Source organism: Elgaria multicarinata, chromosome 8 (genome assembly GCF_023053635.1).
Source record: "Elgaria multicarinata webbii isolate HBS135686 ecotype San Diego chromosome 8, rElgMul1.1.pri, whole genome shotgun sequence".
Lineage (NCBI taxonomy): Eukaryota > Metazoa > Chordata > Lepidosauria > Squamata > Anguidae > Elgaria > Elgaria multicarinata.
In genome coordinates, this window is record NC_086178.1 from 592,397 (window position 1) to 618,053 (window position 25,657).

Here is a 25,657-nt window from a genome sequence, read left to right on the forward strand (position 1 = left end):
CTGGGCCTTCACATCTCTAAATATGGGTTATAAAATGAATATCCTGCCCAGCATGATAACACTAAAATTAAGTAAAATAGACTGAAAATATTTAAACTTTGGAAGAAAACAAATCTGACTCATTTTTTTTATGTGTTGCACAGGGGTGGGGTGGGGGTGGGGGGTGAGATTTCAGACCCTTATAACTGCTCATCTCCCAAAATGTACAATCGGCTTTCTACCACGTGGTTTCATTATTTGCATCTTAAGAACTTATTCTGGAGGACGCAGAGTGTTTGATAGATTAACTGTATCATCAAGGGACATGCAGGTAGAGAAGGGAGCCGTGGAGGGACGTGTTTACTGAATGGGAACAAAAATATCCCCGGGAAGACTTCCAGTGTTTTAGGTTTTCTCTGGTTTTCGCCTTATTAACAATATTATTTTAGTACAATTTTGAAAACGCTTTTTATCTTCTGCGTATTTAAAAACACACACACTTGAAAACGTTATAAGTCAAGTATTTGAAAAACACACACAGTTCAGTATATGTCAAGAGATTCACATCAAAGTTTTACTATATGCTTTTATTTAAATCTAGCCTTAAATGGAATGTCCGGCTGCAATGGTTTTTCTCACGTGTGAATGCTGCTGTTGGCAGTTTGTGGTGAAGCTGAAATTTAGGGAAAGTATTATTTTTATGCATGTTAACACAATTTGGATGTGTATGGTACTGGGGAGTAATTGGAAGAGGTCTATGCAACAGCTGCAGTCTTTGTAAAATGTTTCCTAAAAGCTTGTTTTCCCCTCTTTTCCTCACTGCAGGTCTTCCTGTGTCTGACTCTGAGAAGTTCCACATCACGTTGAACATGGAAAATGAGGAAAAGATAATCAATAAAGGCGAAGAAGATGAGATGGTAATTGGTTTTATGGTCTAGTTACTTAATCTTTAAAAGGCCTTTGCTTGCTGTCTGGAGCAAGTAATTGCAGGGAATGGTTGAAGCTGAGATTAATAATATTGTACAATCCTTGTGGGACTTTTCCGTAAACAAATGCTTGTATTCCTTCACTAAAGAGCTGGAACAAAGTGTTGTCTATGACAGCAGCTGCTCAGCTGAGCCTGGGAGTTTCTGTTCCCTGCCCACAGGTTGCCCCAGGACTGATCCTTGCAGTGCCCCGTTTGTTACCTTCCCCCAGTTTGAAAAGGTACCATTGATAAGCACTCTTTGAGTCTGGTGCTGTAGCCAACTATGTATCTAGCTCACTTTTAGCCAGATTTGTTAATCAGAATATCAATGGACACTTTGTCAAAAGCTTTGCTGAAGTCAAGATATATTATGTCCACAGCATTCCCACAATCCACAAGGGAGGTTACCTGATCAAAGAATGAGATCAGATTAGTCTGAGAGGATTTGTTCTTGACGAGTCCATGCTGGCTTCTAGTAATCACTGCAAGAGGAAACTTGCTTTACTTGCCAGAAGTGGTTTCTCCAAAATGTGTCCGTGCCCCCTACACCCCCCCCCCATCATTGGATTACACATTACATCCCGAACAGAAAGAGAATAAAATGGTGGTGGTGGGGGAACCACACCTTTTTGGCCTTCTTTATCTTGTTGTATCTGGTTTTCTGCATCTGGACCAAATATCTCTCTAAAGCAGCACCTGCAGATGCAGGAATTCCCTGTTGCTGGGAAGGTGCGTGGGTGGGCGGGTGGGCGGAAGGCAGCGCCAGAACCCCCCATTTAAGACCCAAAGGGAACGTTTCTCACGTAACAGGGCTAATTCTGAGCCGTTCTGCCAAGCTACCGGGGTGTCATTGTGTCTCCGTCTGGTTTGTTTCCCTGCAGAAGATTTACGGTTACAGCCTTTGCCGATGGAAGCTGGTTTTGGTGACTGTGGGGGTGCTGTGCACGGGGGGCTTTCTCCTCCTCCTCCTCTATTGGATGCCTGAGTGGCGGGTGAAAGCAGCCTGCCGAAGGGCTCCGCTCCGAGGCTGCAGAGTGGTGCTGCTGAGAACCACGGTAAGCCCTGGCGTGGCCCTGCACGGCGAGAGCGAGGCCTGTGGCCGGGCGGCAGCGAGCGCCCTTACCACATCAGCGTTATTACGTGACTCTCACCCCTTTGTTTACTGCGGGAACTAATTTACCTCTGGAAGCTCTGGGTCTGTCCCCCGTGCGTGCTCTTAAGGCTGCTTTGAAGGAGCACTTCTCGAAGCGTGGCCGTGTAGAGCGTCAGTTGCCCCAATGGCCACTTGGGCTTTGCGCTTCACCCGTGGCCACTGCGCAGGAGTCCTGTCTTGCCTATGCTGAGACCTTCTCAATGTAGGGGACAGTAACTGGCGAAGCCGCCCCAGTGGCCTAGCTGAGATGGGAAGGGTCCACCAGAATGCCGGAGGGCCTGGAGCAGCCTCCCCTATGAGGAAAGAGTGCAGCGCTCTCAGCTTTTTAGCTTAGAAACAGCTAAACTATTGTCTGTTTTTGTTTGTGTTTTATGCTTTTTATGGTTTTAAATTTTGTATATTTGTTTTTAATGTTCACTGTTTTAACTTTTGTAAATCGCACTGAGAGCTTCGGCTATGGGGCGGTATATAGATGATGATGATGATGATAATAGAAAGAAAGGTGAGCGGGAGGGGGACGAGGACATGATAGAGGTGTGTATCCAACTTTGCATGGTGTGTGGGAAGTGAGTAGAGAGGTGATTTTCCCTCTCTCCCATAATACTAGAACCCCGCAGGCAAATTCGTGGCGGGTGAGAATATCAGTGGCTCCTGGTCCAGGACTGGAGGCCCATCTGCCCCTGGATGGCAGCTCCTGGGAAACCCGAGTGTGTGGGGGGATGGGGTCGGTGGGGCTCTTTATGCCCCATTTGTGGGCCTTTGGTTGGCTGCTGAGGCAGAATGAGGGATGCTGGGCTAGAAGGGGCGTTGGTTGATCCCGCGTCAGGGCTGTCCGGATCTCACCCTGCCCTTGGGTGCCTGGGAGATGCTCCCTGGGCGATGCTGTGGCAACCCACCCAGCATGATGGGGTTGCCGTGTCCTGAGAGGTTGAATTGCCAGTAATGTTTATGCCTCCTTTTATGGAAACTCATTATGCATCTTTTCTTTTTGCATTTTCTTTTTTTGGGTCTTTTGCAGGATGAGTTCCAGCTCTGGTTTTGTGCAAAGGTTCGCACTGTGCTTTCTTTGGGACCGCATCCGTTGCAGACTCCGAAATACGTGTCAGAGAAGATGACAAATGGTTGCAGCGGCCATTTATGCATAAACCCCTCTGAAGAGAATGAGAATGACTTGAAGGTGTCGTGTCCTCAGGCTCACCTGCAGGAGGTACCAGTGGCACGTGAACGTGGCCCCTTTACGGCAGTCCGCCAAAGGCAGCAGCAGCAGCATTTAAGCATGACGGCTTCTGCCTGGCGATGACTTGGGCTTGCCTTGTTTCCACAAGAGCAGCCCAGGGAAGGGAGTGGGGCCCTTAACATGTAAGAAGACCATCAAACCCCCCCCCCAATGTTCCTCCTCCTCAACTAAACCCCGCCAGTTGGGGTACTGATCCCAAAATGTTTTTCAGTGATCCAGTAAGCATGTCGAACTGCACGTCAGCCTTCCCCGCACAGTTGCAATCCCACCCCTTAGGCTTGGAGTCCACAGGGTGGAATTGGTCCCGCAGGGAGCACAGCGCACTAGGGCAGCAGCTGCCAAAAAGCCTTGAGCGGGACGTGATCCGCTGATGCTGCAGGCAGATACTTTGGGACGCAGGATGGCGAAGTAGGCAGGGACCTGGTTAGAGCAAGCCCCAGCACAGGGCCTCTGCCGTTCTGGATTGACTCTGTGGTAGTTCTGATTAGAGGACCAAGACAGCCGGAGCAGGCAGGACTCCAGTAGTTTTGTATTCGGCTTTCAGAACCGTTAAGACAGGAGCGCCGGGCGTGCAGGGCTCCTAGATGCACGTATTGGTCATCATGGGTTTAACAAACGTCATTGTGACACCTTGCCTCAGGCGTCCATTTTGTCCTGGAGGGCCCAGCCAGGTTGTTGCCAAGAACGCTGTTACGGCTCTGGAACCACCCTGGAGGCAAAGGAGACGCAGAGCATACCTGTTTCCCGCTTGCATGAATTAAAGACGGTCGTTCCCTGTGGCTGGGAAAATGCTATGCAGGTGCTCGCCCGACGGCTGTGCCATCATCCCCAGGCAATGAATGCCCAAGGGGGCCTTTGAATTGGCCGGCCAAAAGCCCAGGCGGGAAAAACGAGCACCTGCCTGAGCGCCCTTAACGACACCTCTTTGTTTGGAAGGCTGTGCTTCACCCCTCCAGTCAAGGCAACGAGCCACCCTGAGCTCCTCTTCTGTGTTGTTCTGTTCCTCTTAAGCCGCCCTGAGTCCGCCCTCGGGGGCCCCCTGAGCTCTTGGCCTCCTGCGCCTTGAGCCCTGCACCTGCCTTGGAGTCTGGGCAGCTGATGTCCGTCCTTCCTGCTTGGGCTCCCTCGCCTGGGTGCGCCTCATTCTGCTCTGAGAATGACTTGGGGGCCCGGTCGTCTTTCGACATTGCCCCTTGTGGCTCTTTTCCAGCACCGCTTGGCTCTCTGGTCTGCCCCCCGCCTGGCATTTCCAGGGCAAGCGGCCCCCTGCTTTCCCTGCCTACTTTGCCCCTGCCACGACACAGGCTCTGAACACCAGACCTCCCGTCTGCCACCACTTCTTATGGGGCGACACAGGCTCTGAACACCAGACCCGGCCGAGGCTACTCCCTGCTCAAGCCAAGCACCACCGCTTGATACGCCTGAGGCAAGGGATAAAAACCACCTTCCTCCAAACTATGTGGAGAAAGGGGTTTAAAATGGAGAAGGATTTTGATATATATAATAATGCGCTGTGAATTATATCTGCTGAGGTGAATGATTGTCAGAGTGGGTGTTAAATGTGTAAACTTAAGATGATAAACGCCAAACAGACACGTGGGATTTTTGTGGTAGTTTTAAAACAAACAATCAAAATTTATTTTTAAAAGTTCACAAGCTTTGTTTCAACTAACAACATTTAAAAACCTTTTTGAAACCTTTCATACAATCCTGTTACTCATTCACATACACTCTTTCCTTTTTCTCACACAACCACTCTTGAACTTTCTTTATTATCGGTATTGATTAATATACTTCCACTACGTGCACACCACACTCTAAAGACACCACTCACTACACTGACTCTCAAATTTCCCAGAACTTAAGTACCATAAACACAGAGAGCACTACAGACTCTAAGAGTCCCTAACAAGTCCCCCCCCCGAAAAGATCTCTCAATCCCCTCCGTCCTTCCTTTAAATATCACTCCTCCCCCCTCCCAAGACATTCTAACTCCGCCCACTCAGGCCAACATTCTAAAAACCACAGAGTTACACACTACAGACATACATTTGGAATTGACTTGTGGGGTGTAACGCCACAGCCCCCCACCCCCATATCGACTCCAGAGAGAACGCTGGTAGGCGCCCCCCCCCCCTTGAGTCCAGAGCTGGGTTCTGCCTGGAGTGCATAAACCACCTGCCAGCTGTCTGCAGCCATCTTGGCGCCCCTCTGCTTGGGCTGTCATTCCTGGGTCCAGAGGGTGGACTTGGTCTGGCAGGGGACTTTGCACACTGGGAAGCAGCTCTCCAAAAGGTTTCGGGGGAGCGCACGACCTACGACCTCTGGGCCTCATTGGGAACTCTCAGACGGAGCCCCCGTTGGCAAGGCGCTCCGTTTTGACCCAAAACATTGGGTTGCTCCATGGCACTAATGGTGGCTCCGCCCTGGCCGAGCCCCCCCCCCCCCCGCTCTTCCCCTCCTCAACTGGTAAAGGCCGAGTCCCCCGGCCTCTTCGCCTTCCCTTTGTCTTCGCTCGCTGGGCCTTGTTGGAACAGGCCCCCTTGACCCCCCTGTGCTGGTGGCTGGGCCTACTGAGCAAGCTCATGTCCTCCTCTATAACGAATGGGCAGGGGTGGAGGTGAGGTCCTTTTGAGAACAAAAACCTGCAAAAAGGGAGTCCATCTTTTTGGGTGTAGAGTGTGAGTCTTGGCGCTGACGTGCCTGCAGGCCAGGTGTAGCCGTTCCCCAGCTGGGCAAGAGCCTTAGCGCGCGTAGGCCTGCTGGGTGTGCATCGCGCCTCCGTTTCAAGTGCCCCTGAGAGCCACCATTGGGCGTTAACGCCTGCGTGCATGGGAATTATGTATCCCTGTGAACGAGGGCACGCAGGAACACGGCCGTCAGCAGCTCAGCTGCTTTTACTAGAAATGTCTGTCGAGTTGCAGTCTTTGATGGCCTAATTGCAGTTGTTTATGTGTCTTCCAGATCCGTTATTTCACCCACCACAGCATGAAATATTTCTGGAATGAAGTGACCCAAAACTTTGGCTTGATAAAGTAAGAGGCAATCGTGAAGGAAAGGGGTCTTCTCCGCTAAACCGGGGGCCTCAGTGCTTCATTTAATCCTCTTCTGTTTCCTTTAGGGGTCTGGATGAATCCACTTCCTGTTCTTCAATTCATAATGAGCACAGCGCAGGGCTGACCAAGGTGATGCAGGAGTACAGGTACGCTTGCCTTGAGAGGCCGATGCCCAATCCCTATGGGGCAACTGGGCAAGAGTATCCGTGGCTCTTTATTATCTGTGGCAGTGGTGAAAGTGCTCCCAACAAAGGCCGTGGGTGTGTAGGTGTTCCATGTCTCTGTCATTTGAGACTGAAGTCTTCCTTCTAAAAAGTCAGCATTATAGTTCACTTGCTGGGCGTTTGAGGTCATTGGCTTTTGCCGCCATCATGGGGGTTGGCGATCAACCCCTAAGGTTGTCGGATACGTTGGCCTTAGAACCACCTCATCCACATCAGGAGTTCCCCCACCACCACCAGGGCCATGTCTCTGCCCCCCCCCCGGGCTGCCCCCCCTCCGGTGTTCATTGCCATCCTGACTGTGCCCCCAAGAGCATCAGCTGGGTTCATGTAAGTTGGGTTGGGGCAACTTGGAGCCCTTGTGGTGTTGTGGCCTACGACTCCCATCAGGCCTCACCATTGGCTATGATGGCTGGGGCTCATGGGGGACGGAGGCCAACAAGCCTCAACCACCCCGGTCCTAAAGCCATTGCAAAACACGCACCCCCCCCTTCTGCCTTCTCCTCTGCCCACCTCCAGATCACCTGTTCATCCCCTTGTTACTAATGCGTAACGGTCCGAATTTTAATGTTACTGTAGCCATAGCTTGGTACCAGTGAGCAAAATGTACATGTTTTTGTTTTTCATTCTCTTTTGATGCAGAAAATTGTTCTATGGAGTAAATGAAATTGCCGTGAAGGTGCCTTCTGTTTTTAAACTTTTGATTAAGGAGGTGAGCATTTCATCTGTGTGTGTGTGTAGGTAGGGGGACTGTGATGCTTTCTAGCATGGTGTTTGCTAAGAATTGTGCGTGGAAATGACTGTGGGCAGGTCTACACCAGTCGATATCCCAGGGATTGCCCCGAGACCATCCCTGTGCATCCACATGTCGTACAGGGGATCCCGGGAGCAGAGAGGGGTGATCCCTCCATTTCCCCGGGATATTGGCAGGCACTTTTAGCCCAATTTCCCCCCGCGGTCACGAGACGATCCTGAGGACTGCGGGTGGTGTGGGCAGCCATCCCGGCTTCTTCCGTCATCAAAGGGAAGGAGCCAGGCTGGGGAGAATCCAGGGCCATCGGGGGGTGGGGGTGGGGAGTGGGGTCGGGCCCTTTTTTTGACTTACTTTTTCGCTGGAGCGCAGGCCTTTTGGTGCTCGGAGCCCGGGAAGACTCAGAGCGGTTTGTGCGGGTGGGAAGCCACGTAACGGGCCTCGCTTGGTCTTGAGGTGGGAGCTCCCTCAGGGATGCAGGAGCCATCATGGGAAGCCGTGGCCAGAGAGTTCTCCTCCTTGCCTGGACCATTCCCATGCAGACTCCATGGCTGGGTGTTGCGTGGTGTGGCGTGGTGTGGTGTGTGTGTGTGTGTGTGTGTGTGTGTGTGGGCTTTCCCTCCCTCCCTCCCCCCCCCCCCCGCCTTAGGATGAAGTTGCTCTGGCACATAGTTTCCCCTCTAGCAGATAGGGATCATAGAATCATAGAATAGTAGAGTTGGAAGGGGCCTACAAGGCCATCGAGTCCAACCCCCTGCTCAATGCAGGAATCCACCCTAAGGCATCCCTGACAGAGGGTTGTCCAGCTGCCTCTTGAAGGCCTCTAGTGTGGGAGAGCCCACAACCTCACCAGGCAACTGATTCCATTGTCGTACTGCTCCAACAGGAAGTTTTTCCTGATGTCCAGCTGGAATCTGGCTTCCTTTAATGGAATGACTCTGCGTTTTAAAAAGTTGTATAATGTGTGGTCATGGGATTCTTAACGTTCAGCTCTCTGGAGAGGTGACTGAGGCAAAGGACCTAACGGTGTGTTTTCTTTGGTTTTTCTCTCCAACCTCCCTCCCCTCCCCGCAGGTTCTCAACCCTTTTTACATTTTCCAGCTGTTCAGTGTGATATTGTGGAGCACAGATGAATATTACTACTATGCAGCGGCGATCGTGTTCATGTCTCTGATATCCATCGTGAGCTCACTGTACACCATCCGGAAGGTGGGTTCAGGCGGTGCCCCTGAGCGAGTGAGCGAGCGAGGGCTGGCCAGCCGGCCGGCCTGCTACAGAGGAGGCACTGGAGTCCCCGTGCGCCTGGCAGCCCCGTCGGGAAGGGTTCACTTCCGTCGCCTTTCAGGCTCTGGGCTCAGCTCCGCCTGTGAGCCCCCAGACGCCGCAGAGCGTTGACGCTCTTCCCTCCCGATCGCCTGCTTGGCAGGAGGATCACGCAGGACCTGCTGCCCCCCCCCCTTTTTGCAAAGCACTCTGGGCAGAAGTTGGGCCTGAACTTCCCAGGGTGTTTCTGAGGAGGCAGTTCTGGAAAACACTTAGCAGCTGGGGAAGTGGATGCAGCACGGCTTGGAATCACCGCCGGCGTTGTTGTGACATCCGCATATGACATCCGCATAGAGCCACCAGCCAGAAGAGAAGTGTCGCTGGTGTGTGCCTCGGGTTATCAGCTGGAGGCCGTTAGCCAAGGAGGCAATATAAAAGTACAAAAAGGATAAAAGCGAGCACCAGTGCAGAGATTTATAGATTTAAAATACAGATTTAAAAAAGTAAAGTTAAAAGACTTAAGATGGTAAACTGCTAAAATACTGAGAAAATATAAAGGTCTTCCCCTGGCGTCGAAAAGATTACAATGTAGGTGCCAGCTCTCTAGGGAGTTGATTCCACAGCCCGGGTGCCACAGCAGAGAAGGCCCTGCTTCTCCTGGTAGCTTTCCACCTCATTTCCTTTGGCAGGGGCTCACAGAGAAGGACCCCTGAGGATGATCTGAGGGTCTGGGCAGGTACATATGGGAGGAGGTGTTCTTTCAGATAACGTGGCCCCAAGCTGCTTAGGACTTTGAATGTTAGTACCAGCACTTTGAATCGGTCCCAGACATGGACTGGCAGCCAGTGAAGCTGGAAAAGGACTGACTGGCGTGATGTAGTCTCATTGGCCAGGCCCCATTAACAATCTTGTTGCCCTGTTTTGGACCAGCTGAAGTTTCCAGGCCATTTTCAAAGGCAGCCCCACGTAGAATGCATTGCAGTAATCCAGACAAGAGCTTAAGTCTGTCCAGATAAAAGCGCCGTTGGTATGTCAGCCTAAGCTGATAAAAGGTGCTCCTTACCACGGAGTCTAGCGGTGCCTCAAGTGACAGTTCTGGATCCAAGAGCACCCTCAAACTACGGACCCGATCCTTTAGTGCAACCCCCTCCAGAACAGGTTGAACATCACCTAGCCGGACAGATGAACCACCCGCTAACGGTACCTCCGTCTTGTCTGGATTGAGCCTGTTTGTTGGCCCTCATCCAGTCCATTACTGTGCTCAGGCACTGATTCAGAACAGCCACTGCCTCACCTGAGTTTAATGAAAAAGAGAAGTAGTGCTGGGTGAATAATAATCTGTGGTATTTTAAAACTCAGATCGTTATGCTATGATATATGATACTGTTTTATTCAGTTCCTGCCATGCTTCCTGGCAATCCTCTTGAGCCACCTTTGTCTGCCCCAGTGCCAGGTCTGAGAAGCCGCTCCCGGGCGGGGAAGCCCTTGCCAGCCCCCACCCTACCTGTGCTCCTCTTCTCAGTGTCTCCTGCCTCCTCCGTTACTGCCCACCCCCAGTAAGCTTAGCAGATCGGGGGGGCAGGCAGGCAGGGGGCCCACAGCCAAGGGCTGCAGAGGGAGGCACCGGGCGGAGAGACTGCAGCCGCTGCCAGTGTCGTTCCTTTCCCAGAAAGCCTTGGGGCTCAGGGGCCTTCTGGGAAGGTGAAGACGACGGCTTCTCTTGGCGTAGTGTTGGGCCGAGTGCTGCTGCGCCTTAAAATGGAGAAAGCCAGCCGGCAAGCAGCCCCTGCCCCAGTGGGCCTCTGGGGTGGGCGTGAGGGCAGTATTTGTGCAGCCATGCCGGGTGCTGACACCAGCCAGGCCTTCATAAAGGATTAAACGGTATACACAATTCCATCAATCCAATTAAAACCCCTTTAAAAATAAGTCCTAGTCCAAGAAACCACCCTAAACAACACAGATCTAATTTAAATTTTGTGAACCACCCAGAGAGCTTCGGCTATTGGGCGGTATAGAAATGAAATAAATAATAAATAAATAAATAAAAGATCTGCAGCTTCGTACCCTTCGCAGTTCCACGTGTGGGATGGAAGCCATCCCGGAAGAAGTTGATTCTGGGGTGGCACATATGGGTCAAGGCATCCCCTTGGGCAACCAGGCCCAGCGAGGCCTGGGCTTCAGAGGTCAAAACCGTGGCCTCGGACTGTGCTCAGTGACCCACTGGGCAAAATCTCGACGGGCTGCCGTCACAGGGCAAAATCCAGCTGCAGTTCTACTGAAATAAATGCGGCTTAACGTGACTAACTGAAGCCCCATTCACTTCAATGGGTCTGCTCTAAGTAGGACTTTAGTTGGATCATGCCCGGGGTCTCTTGGGCACAGCTTCAACCTGAGTCCCAGGGGGACCCCCAGAATTTCCTTCCATCCAAGAGACCTTTCTGGACTGGTTTGCCAGGTGTGCGTGCGTGTGTGTGTGTCTCGATGAACCTTCAGTGCGGTGGCCCCCCATGACTGGCTCCACTGCAGGGACTCCGGTGCCTCCCCAAAGTTGGGTGAGAAGGATCATTTTGACAGGCCTGGGGGTTGTGCTCCTGGCCAGTGATGCCTTTTCCTTCTCTTTTCAGCAATACATGATGCTCCATGACATGGTGGCAGCACATAGCATCATCAGGGTGTCAGTCAGCAGAGCAAATCAAGGTAGGGTGGATGGGTGGGTGGGTGGGCGGCGAATTTGACAGGGAAAGCAAGAGGGGGTGATGGAGGAGGAGTCCGTGTCTGTAAACACCAGGCCCTCAGGCTGGGAGTGGGGTCTTCCCCGGGGGGGGCCTAAGTCCTCCCCTGACATTGGCTCCAGCGCAGCTCAAGGGTGGGGGGGCGAACTGGTGGGGGAGGGGCAAGGGCTATGTGGCCGGGTGGGCTGATGGTGCTGGTGTGCGGTGGAGACCGTGCGACAGGAAGCCTTTCTGTGCCCTGCTGTCTCGTAGCCCTGCCGTGGCTCTACCTTGGGGCGGCCTGGGTGTGGGCCGTGGGGTGGGGTGGGGTGTGTCGCTTCCTCCTTCACCTGTCAGTCACATGCTCAGCACTGTAGAGTGTGAGGATGCTGAAGGGTGTTTTCCCAAGGGCGGCGCACTTAGGGTGGGGCATGATTGCAGCTAGGTCTTCGCTGCGTCTGGGAAAATGGGCAAGCTGAAAAAGAGCTCTTCTTCGGGCCGGATGCGGGAAGCACTTCTGGGCGGACAGGGCCCGCTGCTCCCTTGACTCCTGTGTAGGCATTGCCACTTGAGTAGCTCACTCCCGGTGTGGCCCTGAGATCACACGACCGTTGAGTCAGTGGGAGCCTTCCTCCCAGGCGAGGGGGTGCAGCGTGGCAGCCTAAAAAGCTCTACTTCCCAGAGCGGGGGTGGGGCGGGGGTGGGGCACCTGGGTTTGGGTCTTTCCAAGGAGCGAGTCCTGGAGACGTGGGACGCGTTTGCCCTTTGGGTACAAATATACCCGCAGCGCCTGCCGTGTGCGCTCCTCCAAGGCGGCCCACCCGCTTCTCCCCTGCGCTCCCCCAGGGCTTCCAGCCTTCAACTTTGCGGCACCCTCGCTCTGCCTCGTCCAGACTGTGAAGTCTCCCCCTCTCTTTCACTCACACTCACACTCACACTCACACACACACACACACACACACACAGAGCCTCAGTGGGTTCGCTCGACGGAGCCACTTGGCAAGAGTGGCAAAGGAGCCCTTGGGGATCTCGCCCCAGTCGGCCCTTCCACCGATGCCACCAGAACGGCACCCTGCAAGGACCGCCACTCGTTCCCCAGCTTTTAATTTCTTTCGGTGTCTCAAAAATGTTCAGTTGGGTCTTAATTTTTATGACTGTTATTGCACAAGTAGGGCTGCTCTTGACCGGTCAGTTTCCTTGTCTGTTTCCTCATTCAAAGGGAGCAGTGAAGGAGGAGAAGACATTGTGCCCAGTTATGAAAGACTGGGAGGAAGAGAAGTAATAGCAAGGGAAAGGAGGGACTCTGCAGGCGCATTTCACAATCCCCCAAAAGTGGGGTGGGGAGTTAATATCCCCACTCATGCTGGAGTAGCTGAAGAGTCGGGGAAATGCTGAAAAAACGGGGGACACTGAGAAACATCAGTTCAGCATCAGTTCAGATCACATTGCCAAAGGGGGGGGGAGATATTGTTTCTCTCCCCCCTCACCCCATTCGGTACATGTATTCCTTGGGCTCCCCTCCTTTCAAGAGCTACCAAGTCCCTCCTTTCTCTTAGTATTATTTCTCCCCCCAGGTCCTTTGCAGCTATGTACAAATTAGCCTCTATGCAATATGTCATTGAACCATGGGTTGTTGATAAGGGGGTTATTGTGTTTTCTGAACCCAGCCATGGTAACAAACATGGTTTGTTAACCACAACCGTTCTTATGTGAACTGCTGAGAGAGCTTCAGCTATGGGGCGGAATACGAATTCAATAAATAAAATAACCCATGAAGAGAACCCATGGTTTGTTGTTGGGTTGTGAACTGTGGGTTGTTTGTGGTTGACAAGCCATGATTTGTTATTCTGGCTGGCTCAGACAGCGTAATAACCCACGTTTCAACAACAACCCATGGTTCAACAGCAACCCATACTCAACCCTTGAGTGTGGGTTATTGTGTTGTGTGATCCCAGACATACACACTCTTCTTCTTCTTCTTCTTCTTCTTCTTCTTCTTCTTCTTCTTCTTCTTCTTCTTCTTCTTCTTCTTCTTATTATTATTATTATTATTATTATTATTATTATCCCACCTTTTGCCCAATGCTGGGTTTCAAGGCGGCTTTGCAGAATTAAACCATATAGAGTTAAAACTTATAAATAGAAATACACAAAAGTTAAAAATATAATTAACTACCTTTCAGTATTAAAACATTTTAAATACATAACAATTTTAAGAGTCCTAAGCATAGATGGAGGTCCAGATTATTTGCCAAAGGCCTGCCGGAACAAAAAAGTTTTTGCCTGCCTCCGAAAGTGCACCAAGGAGGGAGCCAGTCTAGCTTCCCTGGGAAGAGAGTTCCAGAGTACCGGAGCAGCCACCGAGAAGGCCCTCCCCCGCATTCCCACCAGGCGTGCCTGTGATGGTGGCGGGACTGAGAGAAGGGCTTCCCCTGGAGGTCTTAAAGCACGGGCAGGCTCGTAAGGGAGAATTCGGTCTTTCAGATAACCTGGACCTGAGCCGTCTAGGGCTTTATAGCTCAGAACCAGCCCTCTTGTGTTGGAGGACGTTCTCCCAAGAGTTTAGTTCCCATGGAAAAACCTAACTGGGTTATGAACCTGACAACAACAACAAAATAGCCAGAAGCTATGACTCTTTGATGCGTGTGGTGATTTCTACCTATTTGCAAACCTGTTTCTAACATTCAGGGATAGAAGAGATCCTGTCCACAGACCTTGTGCCTGGGGACATAATCGTGGTCCCGTTGAACGGGATGATCATGCCTTGCGACGCGGTGCTCGTCAGCGGCACGTGCATCGTAAATGAAAGCATGTTGACAGGTAACGCCAGCAACGTGTCTGGCCGGGCCTCGGTCCAGAGCTGGGAACTGGATTGCACCCACGGCGGGGGCTGTTTGGGAGCATCCCTGCTTCAGTCACTTCAGGCCTTCTCCTTATTTCAGGCGAAAGTGTTCCCGTAACCAAGACCAACCTACCCAGACCCACCGAGGACCCCCGATCCCCAGAGGGCGACGCGTACAGCCCGGAAGGGCACAGGAGGCACACCTTGTTCTGTGGCACGACTGTCATCCAGACCCGCTTCTACACCGGGGAGCTGGTCAAGGCTGTCGTCGTGAGGACAGGTAGAGCTGGGAGGCCCCCACCCTCTTGCCTTGACCGCAGCTTGTCCTTCCATCAGGGGCCTCGCGCCGAGCGGGCTTCCGTTGAATTCTAATGGGGGATCCTGGCCTTTCTGTTTCCAGGATGGGGGTGAGGCGAGGTGTGTGTGTTGCCCGTCGTTTGACTAGGAAGGCATGAATTTCGTCTCTGCTAGGGACGCAGGGATTGTGTAAAATCCATCCTGTCTGCATGTCACGGATTATTCTGTTGTTTGCTCATGGACAGAATCAGATTTTTTCCCCCTTTAGTTTCTAAATTTATGCAAATTTACATTTGCACAAATTCACAAATCCCCCCAAGCATTTTCACCCTTTAGCCTATGGGGGAAATGTGCATTTTCAGCCATTTTAAAAACAAAGAGAAAGAGAAATGGTCCGCAAGTCCATGGAATCTGCCCAGTTGGGGAAAAGGGCAAGTTCCGTTGTGGAATTCACAGGTCATAAAAAGCCAAACTCGTTTGGTTCCATTGTGGGTTTTGCGGACATCCTCAGGCCAGCAATATGCCCATATGGATTGACATCACTGCCCTGTCTAGGAATGATCAAGAGCAGCTGTATTTCAACTATTTATGGGATGGATTTAGGATTTCTCTCTCTCTCTCTCCTTCCGCCATGACAAGCTAGGACCTCCTGGGTCGCTCAGTGCTGGCGGCTTTGCGGAGCATCCGGGCAGAGGGGATCCCTCTGAGCTGCTGCCCGAAGCCCTGAAAGGCTGGTGGTGCCCCAGGGCTCCACCTCTTCAGAGGGCTGCATCAGCTTCCATTAAGAAGATCCGCCCGTCCCTGTGCATGAAGCCCTTTTGTCCGAGTACTAGAGGAAGGACTTCTTCACAAGGCACAGAGTTAAACTATGGGAATTCACCACCACAAGTTGTGGCAGCAACCAGCTCGGATGGCTTTAAGGGGGGGATTAGGGCACATTCGTGGAGGAGAAGGCCATCCGTGGCTCCCAGTCACGATGGCTGCATGTCGGCTCCCGTGTCGGGGTCAGTAGGGCCTCCGTCTGCCACAGTCACGGGGGTAGGCAAGCAGGAGGCTGCTCCTGGGCTCGTGGCTTGTGCTCCTGTGGCTTGGGGGCTTCTCACGCGGGCGTCCGGCCGACCACTGAGGGAACGGAGTGCTGGCCCAGAGAGGCCTTTGGCCTGATCCAGCAGGGCTCTTCCGGTGTGCTTAAGCATAACTCGCTTGGGCTCGACGATGGGACTTTTATAGGGGGACTTTCCGAAAGAGGGGATGCACAGTGTGGCTGAGCTGCCGCCAGGGCAGTGGCAGTGTACTCCCCTGCCCCCGGGAGCATTGCGCTGTTGTGGGGGGGGGTCTGTGCTGCCTTAGGGGCCTGCTTGAACGGCGTTTTAACCCTTGGGGCTTGGGGTTTGCCTTCCTGAGCTGTTCTCCGAAACCCTCCCCGCTTCCTTCTAGGCTTCAGCACTTCGAAGGGGCAGCTGGTCCGCTCCATCTTGTATCCGAAGCCGACCGACTTCAAGCTCTACCGAGACGCCTACTTGTTCCTGCTGTGCCTGGTGGGGGTGGCCGGCGTTGGGTTTCTGTACACCGTCGTCATCAGCATCCTTCACGAGGTGCGGCTTCCAGCCCTCTGGTCCTGGGGGTTCACCAAAGCGGTCCACAGGCAGGCGGGCGGGCGGGCACCCTCTTCTCCTTCGTATGGGAATGTATCTGGGCAAACGCCAAATGAAACTGCCTGAGGCTGTGCTGCCCCTCCTCCCCTCGCCCATCCTCTGTAGGCAGAAAAATGGGGAGGGTCCCCCACCCCATGCCCAGTTCCTTCCTGGCCATCTCAGCCCCAGGAGGAGGGAAGCTCTCTGAGGAAATGACCTCTTTGTGTCGTTCCCAGTCTGTCGTGTTGAGTATGGAGTAGAAGATGGTCAGTGTTGCTAGAGTTTACTTTGGAAACAACAGAACTTGTTGCTATAGAAAAGCAAGCGCAGGCGCTGCAGTCCCACCTGTGATGATGCTTGGAGAGGGCGAAATGCTCATTGCATGATCTGCTGCCTCACAGAAACAAAGGAAGCTGCCCAGCCAAGTTGTGACTGCTCTGACTGGCGGTCTGCTGCCTGATCCGTTTAACTAGGGAGAGCTCAGGGCCTTCTGGATGCGCCCAGGGCTTGCGCTGGCTCTGAACGGTGGTCTCTCGGCCACACCAATTTCTACAGGTGGGGTCATAGAATCATAGAACAGCAGAGCTGGAAGGGGCCTCCAAGGCCATCGAGTCCAATCCCCTGCTCAATGCAGGAATCCACCCTAAAGCATCCCTGACAGATGGCTGTCCATCTGCTTCTTCATTCCCTTGGTGCAAGCCCTTGTCTAGGATTTGAACCCAGGACCTCTCTCACTTACAGCAAGAATTGTGCCCCTAGGCAAGGAGCGGGCAACTTGTTGCCCTCCAGGTGTTCCTGGGCTGCCACTCCCATCAGCCCCAGCAGCATAGCCAGGGGTGAAGGGCGATGGCAGTTGCAGTCCAGCAGCCTCTGCCGGCCCTTGACCCTCCAGCGCCGCACATCCAAAGATGACTCCACAGACGTTTCTCCGGAAAGGCCTCGGAGGGGGCGGAAGGCTTTTATAGAAGCCTGGATCCGGCCGGTAGCTGGGCTCCGCTTTGTGGCGCTTGGGGATTCCAGCCAGCCAACGGCGGCCTTTTCGTCTTCATTCTCGTCCCTTTGCCCGCTGTGCTTCGGTTGCAGGTTTCGGCCCACATCATCATCATTGAGTCTCTGGACATCATCACCATCACGGTGCCCCCGGCTCTTCCCGCTGCGCTGACGGCCGGGATTGTTTACGCCCAGAGGCGGCTGAAGAGAATCGGGATCTTCTGTATCAGCCCTCAGAGGATCAACATTTGTGGCCAGCTGAATCTCGTGTGCTTCGACAAGGTTCCGCTTGCTTCTTCAGCCTCCCTGGGCGGGGCGGGGCGGGGCGGGGCGGGGCGAGCAGGGGGGCCGTGTTGCAGCCGGCGCGACCTTCGCCGCTCGGCCCAGGGGGCGGTCGTGCTGAGTGGGGGAGCAGGGGGAGGGGCAGGGGAGGGGAGCGGCATGGGGGAGGGGCCAGCATCTTCTCCTTGGGTATTCGTGCTCCAGCCTGCCTCACCCTGAAGCCTTCGGGCAGGGTCCATCAAGAGGTGACAAATGGCAGGGATACAACACTGGCCAATGGTCAGGCATGTTGGGAGCTGTGGTCCAAAGTATCTAGAGCAGCCTTCCTCAACCTGGGGCGCTCCAGATGTGTTGGACTACAACTCCCAGAATGCCCCAGCCAGGCTGGGGCATTCTGGGAGATGCAGTCCAACACATCTGGAGTGCCCCAGGTTGAGGAAGGCTGATCTAGAGGGTGCCGGGTCAGGGAAGGGGGTGGTGAGGTCAGCGGGCAGGCAGGGGTGGGGGATGTTTTATACTGCCAAGCTGCCTTGTGATCTAAAAAGGCCTATCCGGCAGACAGGTCAGTATCTGGGCCCGTGGCCTCAGGCTTCCCTTGCCATCTCGGCCCCTGCGTTGACATTTCCTTCCCCCTTCATCCACAGACGGGGACTCTGACGGAAGACGGCCTGGATCTTTGGGGGATCCAAAGAGCTGAAAATGCTCAGTAAGTACTCGCGTAGAACGGCTGGCTGCCTGGGGTGGGAGGGGCGTGCGGCTGGTGCCCGTAGGCCAGGCCCGAGCTCCACGGGTGGAGCGTGGGAGCCCCTTTCTGCCCCGGGGCTCCTGGCCAGGTGAGGCGGGCAGAGCTGCCTCATCATTTGGGAGCCCCTGTTTCATGGGTCTTGTGGTCACCCCTAAAAATGAGGTTGAAATGACCTGAAGCACGCCTTGCCTCTCCAAACACTTGGTTGCCCAGATCCCTTTGAGCTCTGGATAGAGCCCTGTGTTTCTCCGCAGTAAAGGTGTGTGTGGGGGGCGGATTCTAATTTGGGGAGGGTCTGGGTGGGGGCGCATTGCAGCCTTGGGCAGGGCTAAGAGCACGAGATGGGCAAGGGGACAGGAGGGGCTGAGGCCGGATGTTTGGGCACTTTCCCCTCAAGCTCGCAAAGCCCAGCTCAGCTGCAGGCATTGCAGGCCTGCTCGGGTGTAAAGCCCCCAGGCAGCAGCTCTCAGGCCTACAAAGCACCACTAAGGCCTGAGCATGTCTGCCTGTAGGGTCAATGCCTGGCTCCGAAAAGTATTTAAAGAGCAACGGCATTTCTGGTTCCGGTGCTTTGGGATTCCCTCTTACCTTGACCAGCGCTGGAGTAAAGGCCGGCTGCCTTCCGCCCTGACGGGGGCCATCCCAGCCTTGTTTCCAGCCAGCGATGGGTGATGGAGCTCGGGGCTTGGAGGGAGGTGGAGCTCGGGGCCTTGCTGAAGAAGCTGCTCACAGGCTGGACTTGTGACGCCAGGAGGGTTCCCGCCCCTGCTCTGCGGCCCTCCTGTAGCCCCAGAGAGGAAAATTCCTCCAGTGTTTGGGCTGAACGGCATTTGGCTTTTCTGTGAAAAGTAGACTTGGGACCTTTGGGGCATCTGGTTTTAGAGAGAGAGAGAGAGAGAGTCCAGCGTTCCTGATGCCGTGCCCCAACTCCTTCTGTCTCTGCCTTCAGTTTCCTTTTGCCAGAAGACAAGGTGTGCAGCGAGAGCTTGGTCAAATCTCCCTTCGTGGCTTGCATGGCGGCCTGCCATTCCCTGACCAAGATCGAAGGGGTGCTTTCTGGGGACCCCCTGGACCTGAAGATGTTTGAAGCCACCGGATGGGTGAGAGACAGCGCCCCTCCTGCAAGGGGGAGGGGGCAGGGGGCAGGCGAGGATTCACAATGCCAAGGGATGCGTTGACTCTTCCTTAAGCGCAGGATTCAAAGAACGGTTTAATTAATTATTCACATTTCTATACCGCCCATTAGCCGAAGCTCTCTGGGCAGTTTACGAGACACATTCCTGGCCGTTCGATACTTTGCACGCTTGTCACAGCCCACTGTGGCTTATGTAACCTATGGTTCGCTGGGGCGTGGGTCGGCCACCCTTTCAAACATTCGAGCTGCGTTGGGTGGCTGCCGTGGCTTATTGTGTCTTGTGAACCCGGCAAGGGAGGGTGGCTTATGCGAGGGTTGTTTAAGGGTTACGCGAGGGTTGCTTAACCCTCACATAAGCCACCCTCGCCGGGTTCACACGACAGAATAAGCCACGGCTGCGGCTTGAATATTCAAAAAGGGCATCAGGCACACACCGCAAGCCACCGGGTGTGCGTGATCGTTGGGCTGCGGTGGTCGCTTGCACCAAGGCGCTGCGCTCTTCGTCCTTGCTCAAAGAGCGCAGGAACACCGGATTGGCAGAGTGCCGGCTACGCTTCCTTGCAAGGCCTTTCCTGTTCAGCTGTATCCTTGGTTATTCTTGATTTGAAGCTGTAAGTGGCTTTTGGGCAGGAACCTCTGAAAAAGCTTTTAATCTTTTAGGGACCGTTGGCAGGGCCTGTGCTAACTCTTACTATTAATAAAGCTATTTTAATTGCTTTCCGAAGATATTTTTGCACAGGCAGCGTTGCCCCTCGCTGGTGTTGATGCAGGGCACCTTGACTTCTGATTTGGGGCAGAATGCTTGTTCTGTCTTTTTCTCTGACGCGCCGTCCTTCGGAGGATGCTGCTGGAGCTTCTCGTTATTTGGGAGACGCCTCCTTGGACTTCGGCGCTTGCTGCGTTGTGTTTGATGACTGCATTGATTTGTATATATTTTTTGAAGCTGCAGTTCTCGGGCCCTCCTTACGAACCAGCCCAGAGAGCTCCGGCTATTGGGCGGTATAGAAATGCAATGAGTAAATAAATAATAAATAAATAAAGCCTTCCTCGAACTGGGCCCTTCAGAAGTTTGTGGCTACAATTCCTAGCATTCCTGACCATTGGCCATGGCGGCTGGGGCTTATGGGAGTTGTAGTCCAAAACATCTTGAGAGCATCAGTTGGGGAAGGCTGTTATAGACACACTGGGCCAAAATGGGATAAAAATAGTTTAACGCAAAGCTCTCGGTGCTGCTTCCCAGCTCCCGAGATCGTGCTCTAGACCCGTGGACCGGACGGCCTCCCGAGGAGGGGCTTTCAGCACACAAGAGAGCTGGGCAAGCCCTCGGCCTGCAGACCCAGGCAGGCAGCACAACCCGGTAGCCCTGGTGGGCTGTGGTTGCGGGGTTTTCAGGTTGTGCCGGTGTGCAGGAATGCCCAGCCGCTCCTGCTCTCTGCTCATTTCACGAGAGATGCCGGAAGCTTTGCACGGCTTTGCCTGCCGTTCGAGCTGCTGGTTCAGGATTGAGGTGGCGCCTCACGCTCCCGTCCGTGTGTCTGCGTGTGCGTTTGTGCTTCCTTCAGATTCTCGAAGAAGCGACCGAAGAGGAGACGGCTCTTCATAACCGCATTATGCCTACTGTCGTCCACCCGCCGAAACAGCTTCTTCCAGACTTCAACGTTGCAGCCAACAAAGAAATGGTGAGATCGCTGCGGAGACCTTCTCTCCTGCCCTCTTGTTTGCTGCGGGCATCCTGGTTTCCTTCACAGTGGGCTTCGCTCTAGGGCAGGAGGGGTTCCATTTCTGGGGAACCGTGGGGCTGCCTCATTTCTCTCTCGCGGCACCGGTTCCCAGTCCGTCTCTGGAAGAGGCCGTGGGGGCCTGGGCTGGACTGGGCTGATCCGAAGTTAGAATATTGCGGCGTGCGTAGAGATACTGATCGCACAGTGAAGTGGCTTAAAGGAAGTGTTTCAGTCATGCTTATTTATCACGTGCTGATGGATTTAAGCTGCCTGTCAGATCTCTGGAGGAAGAAGAGGTCTGCCGTAAAGTGCCGTGCAGAGAGACTAACACTTTTCTTCTTCTCTCTCTCTCCCCCCCCCCTTTTATTTTTACAGGAGCTCTTTGAGCTGTCGGTGAGTGTGCGTGTGTCTGTTCTCCCCCCTCCTTGTGCCCACTGGGCTCTGCCAGCCCCTCGCGGACGGGTCGGCCTGACCGCCTCTTCCCTCGCCCGCCTTTTCCCTCCCCGTCAGGCCAGTTACGAAATCGGGATCGTGCGGCAGTTCCCGTTCTCCTCCGACTTGCAGCGGATGTGCGTGGTGGCACGAGCCCTCGGGCAGAAGCGGATGGACGCCTACGCGAAAGGAGCGCCGGAGGTGGTCGCAGGATTGTGCAAGCCAGAGACCGGTAAAGGGGGAGCGCGTCGCTTTTTCCCCTGCGGCCCGAGTGGGACCGTTTTAATCCTCCCGTTTGTCTTTTTCCTTTTCTACTAGTACCCCTTGATTTTGAAAGGGTGCTGGAAGAGTACACCAAGCAGGGCTTCCGGGTCATTGCCCTGGCTCACAGGAAGTTGGAAGCCAAACTGACCTGGCACAAAGTCCAGAACGTTGGCCGGTAAGTTGCCGTGAGGGGTCCCGGGGCTCCGTGGTCTGACAGAGCAGCCGTGCGTGCGCAGGCTCCGGATAGGGGCCCTTCCCACCGGCGTGTGGGCCGTGGGCGCTGCGCATCGCTTGAAATCCTGCCACGACTGTGCCTTGCAGTGGATCCCCGTGGGCTGCAGGAGGCGTCTGCAGCTCCTGCAGGACCGTGATGCGCTTTGGGGGCCTTGGTGGGTGGGGGTGACTCGGCTTTGGCTACCCCGGTTGAAAGACTGGCTTGGGCAGACGCAGCTGAAGCAGGGAACGTCCTTGTGGGGCCACGGCAGCGGCCCTCCCCCCTTTCCACTCCCCCGGTGTCCCTTTGTAGGTGGCCTCTGGCCATGGAGGGCCGGCATTGAGCTATCCTGGCCACTGACAGCTATTCTCCACATCTCTGTCTAGGCCTTGACATATATATATATATATATTTGAAAGACACCTAAGTGCCAGGAAGTTCCACGCTGGATCTGTCCTGAGTATATGGACGATTTTTGATCTTTTCCCTCGAAATTCCTAATCATAGAATAGCAGAGTTGGAAGGGGCCTACAAGGCCATGGAGTCCAACCCGCTGCTCAATGCAGGAACCCACCCTAAAGCATCCCTGACAGATGCTTGTCCAGCTGCCTCTTGAAGGCCTCTAGTGTGGGAGAGCCCACAACCTCACCAGGCAACTGATTCCATTGTCGCACTGCTCTAACAGTCAGGAAGTTTTTCCTGATGTCCAGCCGGAATCTGGCTTCCTGTAACTTGAGCCCATTATTCCGTGTCCTGCACTCTGGGAGGATCGAGAAGAGATCCTGGCCCTCCTCTGTGTGACAACCTTTTAAGTATTTGAAGAGTGCTATCCTGTCTCCCCTCAGCCTTCTCTCCTCCAGGCTAAGCAGGCAGAGTTTTCTCTTTAGGCTGCCATGGATCTTGAGTTGATCTCTTCTGTGAGGCCTCCTCCGCAACCCCTGGGCCTCAACCATAGGCCACATGTCTGTGGTTATGATTCTCCCCACCCCCCACATGCCTCGCTTAGCGCTTCCTTCACAGTAGCTTCTCATCTGCTGATCGCTTGTTTTGCACAGGGTGCTTTAAGAGTTCTTTGCAGTCTGCAAAGAATTTTGCCGCCCTAATGTGCCCCCTGCAAATCCATCCGCATCTCTGCTCCGGCTGCTAAAACTTGATTAATTTTGCTTTTGGGTGAAACAGCTGCTACTGTTTTCCTAATATTGTGTGTGTGTGTGTGTGTGTGTGTGTGTGTGTGTGTGTGTTGTGTGTGTGTTGTGTGTGTGTGTGTGTGTTCCCCCTCCTCTTCTGTCCTTCTGTAGCAATGTCATTGAGGGCAACATGGATTTCATGGGTTTAATTATAATGCAGAATAAGCTCAAGCAAGAAACCCCGGCTGTACTTGAAGATTTGCATAAGGCCAACATCCGCACCGTTATGGTTACAGGTTCGTAAGCCGTTCTCACGTCACCTTCTGGCCACCAGTCTCTCTGGTCTCCAGGGTTGTGGGTGCTCTGGTTTTGTTGCTGAAATGTGCATTTGAAAGGGACGATCTGCTCTTCCAGTGCCGTCTTCTGCCGCCAAACACTCCCCGGTGTTTGGCCATGGCTAAGAAATTGGGGGTGGACTCAAAAGATGGCCGCTGGCTCCTTCCCAGCCCCTCCCTTTGCAAATCCCCCCTCCCAGAACTGGAGCCCAATACAGAAGGGGGCACTTGTGCGGGTGAAGAGGGAGAGCCGCTGCCAGGCCAGACCGTCCCCCTTTGGACCCCGAGCTGCCCCGGAGCCCCAGTGACCAGGGCGGCCCCCGCATGCGCTGAGCACGGAGCAGGAGGGTGCCTCGCTCTGTGGTAGAGAGCATTTCTGTAGGCAGTCATTCAGACAGGTGCTCCGCTTTCCATTTTCAGGACGGCCCCGAGGTGGGCTTGATTGCAACAAATTCATGAAGTTTTTGTAAAATATTCAGGTTTCTGGGTCACAAATGCGAAGTTTGTGTCCAGTTTCAAACTCAAAATCTAAATCCATTTTTGCACTAACTCTTATGAAGGGGTTTAGCAAAATGGGGAAAAACCCATAAAAGTGGAGACACTCAGGAGTGGTCTGATTGGAACAAAAAGCCTTGGAGGGGTGAGGAAGTCAGTTGCAGCTGGGAAGGATGGGACTTGCAGTCCAACCTCTCTGGAGGGAGAAGGCTCCTCTAAGGGCCCGGGGAGAGGAGGAGGAGGAGGAGGAGGTAGAGGTGGTGGTGGGGGGATGGAAGAGTGGGTGGGACAGGGAACGGAGGCCTGGCCCAACGCGCCCCTGTGCTGTGCTTTGCTTAACAGGCGATAACATGCTGACAGCCATCTCTGTGGCCAGGGACTGTGGGATGATCCTGCCTCAGGACAAGGTCATCATAGCTGAAGCGCTGCCTCCCAAGGATGGGCAAACGGCCAGGATCCACTGGCATTACGCAGACGCTCTTGCCAAAAGCACCGGTTGCTCACCAGCCATCAACCCAGAGGTAACGGCACTGCTGGCCAAGGCAGGCCGCGTCGGAAGAGCCTGGAGCTGGGTCAGGCCAAAGGGCCCTCCAGTCCAGCATGCTGGCGTTTCTCACGGCGGCCCACCAGCTGCCCACGGCAACACCGCAGCTGTCGCCACCTCCCACCCATCCGCTCCCTCTGATACCAGTTGCCCTTGAGAGCCTTTTGGAGCCTTCCTTCCAAGGCGGGGGCTGAGACCGCCTCTTGTGGAAGCGGATTCCTGGCCAGTCGGCATCAGCTCAGGCGCCATCAGCCTAGATGTGCAGCCGGGGGTTCCGGCTCGCCCTGACAGGCAGCGCTTTGGACTTCCTGACGTTGAGCTGCACCTGCCGTTCGGATGCCCCCCCCTCGCTTGGAGAGGTCCTTTGGCAGCTCTTGGCTTTTGTTTCCACCGCCATGAACCACCTGGCGCCATCCGCAGGCGTGGCCACCGCGCGGCTCCCCCCTCAGCCTGAGGGCCACGCAGAGGGACGGCGCCAGCTGCTTTCCCCAAGTTGGGCTGGCTCTGAGCCTGGCGTCAAGAGCGGCAGCGTGAGAGACCCTGGCGGCAGAACGACCGGTTCAGAGGAACACGGGTCTCTCTCCTCCTCCTCCTCCTCCTCCTCCCCCATGCTCAGCTGTGCTCCCGAACTAGAAGGGATTCAAGCAGGGGGGAGGGTAGGCTTCAGAACCCCTCCTGCCCAGCGTAGCCCCCCCCCCCCCCATGTCCTCTCTCCAAATGCGGGGTTGGGAAGACGGTGTTTGCTGTAATACAGTGCGCCTTTCTGCCCTTATTTATCTGTAAACTTCCTCTCAAAAGCTTATCAAACGACCAGTGCAACTATTTAGTAGGGATGTAGTACGCCTATATACACCTGTTGCTGGGGCACATGGGTGGGAGGGTGCTCTTGCACCGTGTCCTACTTGTGGGCTCCTGGTTGGCCGCTGTGTGGACAGAGTGGTGGACTAGATGGACCCTTGGTCTGATCCAGCATCAGGGCTCTTCTGATGTTCTTACGATGTCACTTAATTATAGGCAAAATAGGGCACGATCCTACGCATGTTTAGACAGAAAAACGTCCATAATTGATTGTAGCGTCATAAATGTGCATATAGGCATTGGACAGGGGGTTGGACTCGATGGCCTTGTGGGCCCCTTCCAACTCTGCTATTCTATGATTCTATGAGTGAAACAATATTTCTGAAGAGAAAGCTGTTCTTGGTTCTTTAGATTATGTACGTAGGTAGGGCAGCAGCAGGCACCATCTTAAGCGCTGTCCTCCC

At 54.1% G+C, this 25,657-nt stretch overlaps 1 protein-coding gene across 1 annotated transcript in view; it reads left to right on the top strand.

Annotated features, from left to right (window-relative positions):
* Positions 1-823: 823 nt before the first annotated feature.
* Positions 824-25,657, top strand: part of ATP13A3 (ATPase 13A3) — a 35,586-nt gene continuing 10,752 nt past the window's right edge. The window contains exons 1-20 of the mRNA XM_063131705.1: positions 824-896; positions 1,828-2,001; positions 3,118-3,306; positions 6,301-6,371; positions 6,458-6,538; positions 7,256-7,325; positions 8,439-8,573; positions 11,252-11,324; positions 14,027-14,158; positions 14,281-14,460; positions 15,915-16,072; positions 17,195-17,383; positions 18,028-18,089; positions 19,078-19,228; positions 20,826-20,942; positions 21,360-21,377; positions 21,495-21,648; positions 21,735-21,855; positions 23,193-23,317; positions 24,194-24,372. Coding sequence (XP_062987775.1) covers positions 849-896; positions 1,828-2,001; positions 3,118-3,306; positions 6,301-6,371; positions 6,458-6,538; positions 7,256-7,325; positions 8,439-8,573; positions 11,252-11,324; positions 14,027-14,158; positions 14,281-14,460; positions 15,915-16,072; positions 17,195-17,383; positions 18,028-18,089; positions 19,078-19,228; positions 20,826-20,942; positions 21,360-21,377; positions 21,495-21,648; positions 21,735-21,855; positions 23,193-23,317; positions 24,194-24,372 — 2,427 coding nt within the window. The 5' untranslated portion in view covers positions 824-848. The remainder of the gene's footprint in view (positions 897-1,827; positions 2,002-3,117; positions 3,307-6,300; positions 6,372-6,457; positions 6,539-7,255; positions 7,326-8,438; positions 8,574-11,251; positions 11,325-14,026; positions 14,159-14,280; positions 14,461-15,914; positions 16,073-17,194; positions 17,384-18,027; positions 18,090-19,077; positions 19,229-20,825; positions 20,943-21,359; positions 21,378-21,494; positions 21,649-21,734; positions 21,856-23,192; positions 23,318-24,193; positions 24,373-25,657) is intronic.